Source organism: Helicoverpa armigera, chromosome 15 (genome assembly GCF_030705265.1).
Source record: "Helicoverpa armigera isolate CAAS_96S chromosome 15, ASM3070526v1, whole genome shotgun sequence".
Taxonomy (NCBI): domain Eukaryota; kingdom Metazoa; phylum Arthropoda; class Insecta; order Lepidoptera; family Noctuidae; genus Helicoverpa; species Helicoverpa armigera.
The window spans coordinates 11396269-11407499 of NC_087134.1; the positions used below are offsets into that span (position 1 = coordinate 11396269).

Here is an 11231-nt window from a genome sequence, read left to right on the forward strand (position 1 = left end):
GCTTTCTTCTGCAATGAAAAAAAAAAAAAAGTTCACTTACATCATTTCCAAATTGTTCGCTGCTGACATCCAAAATAGATGACAAGGCTGCAGCCAAAATCACTTTCCTCCAATAAATCACCATATTTACATAAATACACTAAATAAATATTTTAAAAATTCACATTTTATTCAAAAAATAAACTTTAAATTATTTATAAAAAAGTCCGCCATGTTTTTTATTTTCCCGCGCGTGAATGACAGTTGTGATTTAGGGCAAAGGAAGTTTCATGCTTACAGCCTATTTGTTGTGGAGTTTTTATTTGAGTTTTTTTATTTATAAAGTAGCGTCGTGTTTAGCGGTGTTTACCGCGTGGCAGTGAGCGGCAGTTCGCGTGGTTTCGCGGCATGCGACTGCGCGGATTAGTGCAACAGATACAGAACAAAGTGTTAGAAGTGTTGGTATTCTATCGATATAATTTCGTTGCGTATTTTTTTATGTTAGTTATTTGTTTTTGTTTATCTAATTGTGTCTGGAATTCAAATTGATATTGGCTTAGATTTATTTGATGATGTTTTTAGAGCAATGAAAAACCTATCTATATATTAAATTGGATGCAGGTCGCTTCCAACAGGTATCTGTGGAGATCAAAGGGGAAGGCCTATGTTCAGCAGTGGACGTCCTATGGCTGAGATGATGATGATGATATTAATTTTTTTGGTAAAAAATGTATGAGAGTGAAGTAAAGTTACAGTTCATTGAAATAGTTTTTTTTTTTAATCAATTAACGCAACTCAAACTCTAGTGGTAATTTAGTAAACAAGCTTGTAATATAATCAGATAAGAATCTATAGAAAAAACAATTGCAACCCTAAAATAAAATGGAAATTAATAGACAGACTGTAGTAAAAAAAATAAACTTCCTATTCTCAACGCAAGTTAACAAGTAACAAAGCAACTATCGACAAAAAGTTCTATCGACACCACAACATCACTACGCTATTGCAATTCAGAATAGTAAAAACTATTTTCCCAAACTGTGTCAGGTGTTTGTTTTAGCTACGGATTTTACTTTCATTTCAATTAAAATGATAATAATGTTAGGCATTAAAAACGTGGTCTATTACATACCTACATTTCTGTGTTATCGTGGGATTGGGCACATAGTATCCTGTAATGGGGCTTTTAGAGTAAGTTTTTCTAGTGTTGGTTGCTATGCAAAGATGGTGTTTCATTTCATTGGTTAGAGGTTGGTTTGATTAGTTAACTTAAATTTTTTCCTCATCTGCTAATATAATAAAGAGGAATATTTTTTTTGTTTGTTGGCTTGGACCTTCAGGCTCTGATTTCTGAATCGATTTGAAAAATTCTTTCACAGATGGAAAGCTACACTCTTCCCGAGTAACTAAGGCTATATGTTATCCCGGTACGGGCACCAAATAGTTTCCACGAGACGCGGATGAAATCCCGGGAAATCGGCTTGTTCATTCATATAGGAATACAATTTTTATAGCCAATATGGCTAAAGTAATCGTGCTGATGCACACGGGGCAGTTCACTGCAAAGAAAGCTATGTATTTTTTTCTCCGTTTTAAAATGTCAACAAATAAATAAAACAAGTTCACCATATCCTATTAAGGTCACCTCTATGCAATGTAAACATGTGAAAATAAGAAGACACAAAAGAAATATTCACACGTGGCAAATAAGAGAAAACAAATAAAAAACAGATGATAAAATTTAGTTCACTTTATTTTTTATACAATCTTAGATTAAAAGCTTAATTGTCTTTATAAACACGTTTTCTCGAGTAGACATCTACTTTTATACTTAGTTAAACAATTTTTTTTAGAATCTTCATTAATTTCAAAAGGCCACCTTTCCATACATACTCATATTTTGCAGCATTTCTTAACTTCGAAAATGTTCAACTCTATGAACCAGGCTTACTTTTATCCTTCAAAAGAGATACCTCAGCATTACTAACCATCATACAGACCTTATTCCGTAATTCTGCTATTTTATCCGGAGGGAACTGACAAACAATGTCTGCCATGCACGCAAAGAACGCATGAGTCGGTGTCTGTCCAACCCCTGTAGCTTTATTCACTAACTGTTGCAATATACAGTTCCTTTCTTCTCTATCTCTTCTCAACTCATCTATTATAGAATCTCTCTTTCTCTTCATAACTCTTCTTGGGGCTACCTCAATCTCCGGTACTGTCAAAGTCTGGTCTTGCACCGTCACACTCTGTTGAACTAAATGACTTGGATCATAATTAATAGGATCAGGCGGTTCTATACTAACTTCGTCATTTGCAGTGCCAAGTATAAAAGGAGATTCTGCTAAAGGTACTTCTTCAGAAGAATCATATTCTTCTTTAATATTATTATTAGTTACTTCGTAAACAATAAAGTTATCTTTTGGCGTGTCATCAGCGTTTCTTTCTTCCTCGTAAGTTTCTGATAAGAAGTTTAGTCTTTCGTCGTCGTATTTGGAAACTGACTGTTGTCCGCCATTTATCTTTTTCTTTCTATTTTTTATGTAGTTGTCTCGTATGTTACGGAATTTTGATTTGCATTCTTCAGCTGAAACAAAAACAGTAAATAGATAAGTACAGCCGCCCTCGCATCAAGCTATCATCTACAATCTGTCAACTTTCATTACTGCAATTTTTAGTTTATCTTTATAGCATAAGGTTTAATGTTGATTGGAAAAAAATACAAATTGTAGAAGCATGTTTCTTTTTAGATGATTTTATTTCTGGAATAGTTTGTTTGTTTATTTCTACCCTACACGCTCTGAAACTACTGAACCAATTTGAAAAATTATTTCATTGTTTGGAAGCTGCACTATCCTCGGGTGGCATAGCCTATATTTTAAACCATTTCGGGCAATAGTTCCAACGGGAGGCGGGTAAAATCGCGGTATAAATAAAATTCATTTGAATCATACTGATCACTTGATATTGGAAATATTTCTAAACCATTTCTTATCACGCAAAAACAATGTAGGACTCCCCACCGATAGGTACTGTTTGCAATATGATCAACAATAAAAAATGACATACATAACACAATACCAAGGAGGTACCTATGCACCCTACTTACCTAATGCAATTCAATGAATCAATTAAAGTAAGTAAATGATGAACTTACATCTATGTAAGTATCTAAGTACTTCTGTGAGTAGGTATTACAAAATACCTAGGTATGCATTAAAATATTACATACTTAGGTAGTTAAAACAAGAACTTAATTTAATTAGGTAGGTAATGGGTGCAGGACCTATAGGCAGGTATGGATTTAGTGAACAGTAGCAATAAATGCTTGTGTCTACTCTACCTACTCTTATCGTGCAGCTAAACCTAAGATAAAAAAGTTATAGGTACAATGGATATATTTATTTATTTATTTATTTATTGCAATTTATATTTATATACTTAAATAAGGCTAAATATAAGGTAAGTAGGTATCCTGATAAAATCCCTGTTATTCATCAAAACAATCATCCATTTGGTTTTCATTATGCAATAAAAAAACCTCGTCAAAAATCGTCACAGATATGACGGATTGTAACTCGCAACGGACAGCGTTTTTCCGCCTCCAAACTATTATCAACATTGTCTTTATTGCAATAGAATCTCAAATCAACTAACGCAACCGTCACACGAAGAGCAATGATCGCATGCAAGTTGTGGCAGAGAATTTTAGATTCTATTTCTATATACATAGTGTCGATAATAGTTTGACAGCTGCAATCCAATTGCTACCTGAACCGTGCGTCACGTGGTTCCCCGTTCCAAGCTGCATTACAAATACTCGGCTCTGATTGGCTGCCGGGAGTCAAGCGTCATGATAACTTGTTGACAGCGCAGCTACGAACGTAAGCGCTTTGACGGTAAATAACATTACAAAATATTCACAAAAGTAGTAACTAATTAAATTGAGAAACTTAAGGATATCTAATTGTTATAGAAACAGAGTTTAAAATGAATAAGTAACACCAGTAGGTAGGTACTTACGTGGCCTGTTGAGTTCCGCGCCAATTTTGATCCAACAGTCGTACTTTTTGAACATGTATTTGCCATTGTTGACTTTACTGCGATACAGGATGGGATATTTCTTTACTTGTTCTATCAAGGCGTCTTCGAATTGTTTGTTCATCATGAATAATGTATAGCGTGAGCTACGCGACGTTCGACGGTGACGGCGTCGCAACGGTATGCGGTGGAGCGAGCATGCGCGGGGCGACGCGGCTTCGTCCCTCGCTCCTCAGGCCTCACCGCGCCTCCCGGCGTGCCGCGTGGCGTCTCACCGCAGTCGATAATAATGTTTTGTGCCGCAGTTGGCTCGAAACGTGCAGCGTAGAACGGAGCGTAGCGAACGTGTTTAAAATTATGATGTCAGGCGTTGTTGCTATGTTGCATTTTAATTTTAGGTTCTTATGGTCATGTATAATTTTTAGTAGGCTAGTATACCTACTTATTTTACTTAGATGTGGTATTTTGGCTCATTAGCAGAGTACATAATCAAGAGCAGAAAAATAATATGCGGCATTTATTTAATGGCCATCACTGATAGCTAAGGTCATAAACTTCAAAGGGTAGAAGGATTTTTTTAATCATAAGATTTTAATAGCCTGGTTACCCACATAATATTTTTTTTCGATACCTACTTTCATTAAGGTGCTAAAACGCATAGAAAACCCCAAAAAAATCCTTTTACTGATTTACTATGTTACTTACAACAAATAATAGCGATAGAATTGAGCGGAATAGTGAAAATGTGTTCGCTATGAGGCAACAGTTCCGCTTCGGTCGCCGCTCCGTAGATCGGAACAGATCAACAGAGAATACCATGCATTCGTTATTTTTGCTATATTTTTTTTATTAGTTAATATGGCGAAAATTCTGGGCTTTTTTGTTTGTTGAGTACCTAGGTACTAGTATCAATTCCAATATTTTGTTGTCATTATCCCCTAATATGTTGGGGTCAATCTTCTGACTAGCCGGGACGTCCTGTGTACTCATATTTTTTATGGAATGAACATAATATGTATATCTGACCTCCATAACGCAATTACCGGGGTGACAAAATAGCTCTTATATTGACTGGTTACTATTTTCTCATTACCTAATTCTATCACTGTCGGTTCTGAAGTAAAGTATTTAAATAATACTTAATCTCTCAAGCCTGAGTTACGTTGATATGACTCTTAATTTATCCATTAGCGGTCCCAACTTTAAAATATTTCTAAAACAATATTGTACTGCAACCGTGTTTTCCTACTCCATGCTCATTCCACCCTGTGTCCATTTACAATTTACTAGTAAAAAAATTACAATGATTATTTTTCCGACCCAAATATCGACCAATAGAATTGCACCATTCGACGTCACGTGGTACAACCTACATGGTATTATACTGATAATTTTTTGAATATTTTCTCTGGTCGTTGCTACGTCAAACTGACAGGTTGTGGCCGACATTTGGGACGGAAAAATAATCTCCCGACACCACGAGCTTCATTAATCTGGCATTTCCCTCAAGGTTCCTGCAAACAGTCGTCAAGTTTTCAGGAAAAATCACTCGCGCTTCGCGCTCGTTATTTTTTAACCTGAAAAACTTGACTCCTTCATTTGTTTGCAACGAACCTATCGGAAAATACCCGATAATTTTGAAGCTCTTGTGGTATTATAAGTGAAAATTAAATTAAATATTTTTACACATAAAAGTGGTTTGCACGACTCCATTCAACTTATAGTCCACGTTACAGATTGGTTTCGATATGTCACCTCGCATGCTATTGTTGCGTGCTTTCTCCGCGCACTTCTGCGGTACCATTGTGCCACGGAAACTGTGTAAAAGAGAAAGGGTTAGTTTATTGCTCTGACAGGCTTAGATGGGAATATATTGAGTACATGATGCTGAAGTTGGTAAAACCCATGGAGTAAGGAAAGGTTATTTTAGGCTCCATGGTAAAACCTAATTGGAGGCTCGCAGAAGAATGTGACTATTTTAGAAAGCAAGATAAACTGGGTCCCAGCTGTCATGAACATTTTTGGTAGTCGTTACGGGAAGCCAAAAAGTCTGACAACCAGTCTAAGCAAAGGAGTATTGGGTTGTACGGGTAACTGGGTTGAGGTGGTCAGATAGGCAATTGTTTCATGTAAAACACTAGGCTGGTACTCAGGTGCATCCGCTTGGATTGGAAGCTGACCCCGACATGGTTGGCATAAGGTTTTAGGGGACTGACTTTTGTAAACTTGACCTTCAAAAAGTGCCGATTTTCAGTCTATTTTGAATAAAACGAAATTGATTCGAACAAGGAAAAATGTTCTCAAAATATGTCTTAAACCCCTCCGAGTCCTGTCGAAAGTCCCACGAACCGACCACCCACCTACCGTTGGTCCTTTGTCTGAAAGCGAAGGCATCATGCTAATGAATTAATGAATATAACATAACTGTTCAGTCAGACTGTGTGTCAGTAGGACACTCGGACAAAAGGCTGTTGTATAATATTTATGGGGTTTCGTTTTTTGGAACGAATTAGGAGGTTGATAAATTAGCTAATTGTTGCGGGTAATAAAGCAGAAAGACCGTTTAAAGCTTTCTTATAAAACAATAGCTGTTAACTGTGGTTTCATACGCGTTTGGTTAAAAAATCATCCATTTTCTTAAGTTTTCAATGGTGTACTTACCCTCATATGCTTAACTTCTTGAGCGTTCCAAATTAACATATACCATACATTCAAAAAACATAGCCCATCTCTGGCCCAATTAGTTAAAATATAACAGTGAGGATCTACGCTAAAGTCAGTGTTATGTAGTTGGTCATTATGTTACTAATAGTTTTAGTAACAAGAAAGGCCATTACACTATGTTGTTAGCATAAAGTTCCGAACATGTTTTGCATAGATAGGTACACGTAACATTATGACTCATCTATCTATACTAACTAACATGATAAAGAGGAAACTTTTATTTGTTTGTACTATAAAGGCTCCGAAACTACTGAACCGATTTCCAAACAAAATTCACAGCTAGAAAGCTACTCTCTTCCCGATTAACATAGGGTATATTTTTAAGCTATATTTTATCCCGGTACGGGCAGTAGTTAAAAAGGGGCACGGGTGAAACCGCGTGAAACCGCGTAGTCTAACATATACCTAGATTTATAATGACGGTCATTAGTATGTCACGCAGATAGATGTAATAGTTGTATTATGTGCGATAACTAGTGGTCTAACAACTTTAGCTCTTTCCTGTTTTTGTTGGGAGGGGACAGGTGTAAGTGGTAAAGGGTGGGCGTTTTGGGAGCTGTCTTTTATTTAAGACGTTCGAAAAGTGCCGATTTATCAGCCTAATTTGAATATATGTTTTTGTGTTGAATTTAGATTTTAGTTCATCTGTATCATTGGCCCATTCATGGCCATAAGTGTCTTTTCATAGAGACTTCTTCTTTCAGATTTGATGTCCATATTCCTGTTTACATGTATCATGAGAATTCAGGTACAGCTTAACTTCCTTATAAAAATTATAACTTCAATATTTGTTCGCAAAAATCTTGTAACATTTAAAAAGTAATGTTTTATCCCTTTTAATTGAAGCTTCAAAATCACTAACTTAATTAATCGATACCGTATCACCGCAGTAATCGAATCAACACGTTTTATCGATAAACAAATGTAACTTAACGTCCAAGTAAAGTTTCACTTAGCCTTACTTTCGCTTAAAATTGTAACTTTCAGTTTCGTGTATACTCGGAATACTAATATAGTGTTTTCGAGATATCGTTGTACAGGACGTGGCCTGAATTTGTGTCGATTGACGAATGTAATCGAATTGGAAACGATTATTTGTAAACTCACTTATGTTTGATTTTTTGGTGTAGTTCAGTCTGTCCTTTTGTGCTTAAAATTACGATTCAGAGTAATCCTTTTTATACTTAGGTAGGTATATTAATATTACAAGTAGGTATAATTTTAATGATTTTCAAATAACGCTTTAGAATTTTAAAATGGTATTGTCGTTGCTGTATGCAGGTCGCCTCCAACAGGTATCTGTGGAGATCTAAGGGGGAGGCATATGTTCAGCAGTTTACGTCCTATTGCTTAGATGATGATGATGATGATGATTGTCGTTGCTGTTATTTAATGTTATAAAAAGTATGAGATTGCCTAGTTACTTATCTGATTTATTAAGGACAAGATAAAATATAATTAACATCTAAGCAGACAAACCCGCAGCATAAAATTAGTGTCGATCAAAAACAGCGCATCTCACATCCGTATGTAGGAGAAAGTGCATATTCTTGCAAATTACTCTCGTAATAAAATAATTTTATTGACGAGGAATATAAAGAAGAGTCTGCCTGCATTGAGGTCAAGTGTCTCCATTGTTTTCAATGAATAATATTAAAGCAAATATGTTTTGTTTGTCTGTTACGCTTTCATGGTTAGACTGCGAAAGTTGGCTTTTGTCGGCGAATTGATAAGATTATAATTTGAGTTAATAAAATTCAACAAGCCCTATGACCACCTCTGTGCAATTAAAATAAATAACTATTAGCTAGATGGAATGGCGTTTATTGGCGATTACATTGCCAGATCTAGTTTTGGCAGACTTGCAGTTTTGATATCTGTGCCACGAAAATGAATAATCCCACCCAAAACATAAATGTGAAAGGCTGCCAAGTTCGATAATATGGGAATGCTTCGCCTATAAAAGAAGTGAGATCTGAATAAGTACCAAGTTCCATACACATACCTCAGTTAAAAATAGTTACTTTTTAATGACGTTACATGGCAAGTTTTCACACACCTTGTTATAAACCTACTAAACGCAATGAATCAAGTATATAATTTTCTATTAAAACTTGCCAAGTAACATCATTAAAAAGTAACTATTTTTAACTGAGGTATGTGTATGGAACTTGGTACTTATTCAGATCTCACTTCTTTTATAGGCGAAGCATTCCCATATTATCGAACTTGGCAGCCTTTCACATTTATGTTTTGGGTGGGATTTCATTTATTTTTGTAAGGTCGTTTATTTTATTTTTTCTTATTTATTTATTTATTTAAGGACAACCAACAAAGCATACACCAGAAAAGAACATGTTATAGCACTTACATAATTACATTTTGTAGTGATTAAGTTAGTTAAGGAAATGTCTCACTTATACTATCTTTCAGATTTTTGAATATGCACTATGCTTCTTACAAAGAAGACTAGATTTACCAACTGTCTGACATGACATGTTATCATATATTATGTTCGTGGATCAAAGTTACACATTCGTTATTTTCGAAAGTGACTCACACTTGGCCGTTTTCAGATTTTTACTTTACTTTGGCGAAATACAAACCTTTGTAACGAATTTCAGATCGGTACGACCATTCGAAGATATATTATATAAATATAGATTTTAGTTCGTTTTAGTTCCTTAGCATAAATTTACACCTTCATAATTTTGAAACTGACTCACACTTGGCCATTTTCAGATTTTTCCCTTTACCTTGACATAAAGACCTACCTGCATGCCAAATTTCAAGGTAATACGACCATTGGAAGTGGTCTAGGTTTTTGATGAGTGAGTCAGTCAGTCAGTCAGTGAGTGTATAGTAAAAATAGCGATTTTCTGACGTCAATATCTCAAGACCTACAATAGGTATATTAATGAAATTTTGTATTTTAGATAAGTGAGGGGGTCTCAACAGATACTGGAAATTTGATATGCGTAAATAAAATAGATTTTGAGTTATAGGGGGGTCGAATTTGGCCCGAAATGGTTCGTGTAATATAACCCACGGCCGGTGTGTCGCTTTTTTTTGCTCGAACTTGGCGGACACACTGCCGTGTGTCTAGATAACAATCGCAAGTTTTTTATGGAGTAGGTACAGTCAACTTCAAGTCAGTGGTAACAGTTTTATAGGAAAATCGTACTTATTACTATTGAGTTAAGGTGCATGACAGTTACCACTGATGTGCGGTCTACCGTACCTGCTGCACTTACTCATTTTAAGAAATATATCTCAGCTCTTAATACAATGTTGGCAACCCTACCCCGTTCTAGTTTTCGGGGCGTGCGTGAGAACTGCAGCGCTGCGCAATGGCAACATTGCATCGATTTAGATAAAAAATAAGTTCTGTTGGCCTAAGTTTAGTCGTTGCTTTAATTTTATGTAACTTACCGGATATCGGGTGGATACTGTTGTTGTCAATTACTGCACCAAAATTTAATTTATTTTTGGTCACGGAACTTGTTGTATGCTGAGAAAATTGAGGTTTTTATAGGATTAAAAAATATTTTCTTCAAATAATTCCGTAATTATTATTAGATCCCTTGATACCGTGGTAGACGTGAAACCACGGGGAATAGCTAATAAATATCACAAATTACTTTAATAGTTAATACACACAAAAGATGTTTTTCTGTGTAGTCGAATAGACTGAGTTATGCACTCATTTGTCTTGAGTTATCTATAAAAACAGCTCAGTCAAAAAATATCTTTCCATTTTCCTTAAACATTTTAAATTCTAGACAAAAGAAAACTATATCAGATTATGGGACATTTCTAGGAACTAACAAATGACAGTGAATCATACTGGATAATGATTTTGTATCTGTTTTAAAAGTTTAGAGCTACGTATAATGGATCATGCAAATAATGAAAGGAGCACATAGATTATCTGTTTAACTGTTTTACCTATGGGAATTCTCGAAACTAAACTGTTGCGTCTGTGTAAAGAGGCAAAAGTCATAGTATTACATGAACAGAAATATAGCCCTTCATCGAAGTGATTTACAGTTCAAATTTTTATTACTCATAAAATTATTTTTCATGATAAAACTTAGTAACTTAAACGCCAGAAACAGTATTCTCATCATTAAACGCTTGATGGAGTCATTAATAATGACATCCACACACACCGTCATACCAGCACTATTTAAAACGAATAAGTAAATCTAAGAGAAAGTGTTATTCAACGCCAATGTTATCTTTACATAGATTCTGTGATCTCATCACAATTAATGGTGAAATGCCCACTTATGGTGAAAATGTACACAGAAAGTTATCAGCACAGTTTATGGGAAATTCTGCATACTCATAGTAATCAAGGTTATTGGGTTATTTAACCGTAGGAATTCAATGCATAAATACGTGATAACGTATTATAAAATAGTCAGTTTGAAACTTGGCCATAAGATTTATTTATTACTTGTGCCCTAGGGTGTCATTAC

General features: G+C 35.3%; 2 protein-coding genes across 2 annotated transcripts in view; both read right to left on the reverse strand.

Annotated features, from left to right (window-relative positions):
* Nucleotides 1-336, reverse strand: part of LOC135117909 (A disintegrin and metalloproteinase with thrombospondin motifs 16-like) — a 54653-nt gene extending 54317 nt beyond the window's left edge. Inside the window, exon 1 of the mRNA XM_064038348.1 lies at nucleotides 41-336. Coding sequence (XP_063894418.1) covers nucleotides 41-124 — 84 coding nt within the window. The 5' untranslated portion in view covers nucleotides 125-336. The remainder of the gene's footprint in view (nucleotides 1-40) is intronic.
* Nucleotides 337-1752: 1416 nt separating this feature from the next.
* On the reverse strand, nucleotides 1753-4335 carry LOC135117838 (uncharacterized). The gene is made up of 2 exons (XM_064038155.1): nucleotides 4006-4335; nucleotides 1753-2569 (listed from the first exon to the last, which is right to left on the reverse strand). Exons 1-2 carry the CDS (start codon nucleotides 4148-4150, stop codon nucleotides 1914-1916), a joined length of 801 nt encoding a protein of 266 aa, XP_063894225.1. The 5' UTR covers nucleotides 4151-4335; the 3' UTR covers nucleotides 1753-1913.
* Between the last annotated feature and the right edge of the window lie 6896 nt (nucleotides 4336-11231).

What these genes read in the sequence shown, in the direction of transcription:
- LOC135117838 (XM_064038155.1), bottom strand. Translation starts at nt 4,150, where the DNA reads ATGATGAACAAACAATTCGAAGACGCCTTGATAGAACAAGTAAAGAAA. An exon ending in CGCGGAACTCAACAGGCCAC is followed by an intron (nt 2,570 to 4,005) that starts GTAAGTACCTAC and finishes TTTTTGTTTCAG; the next exon opens with CTGAAGAATGCAAATCAAAA.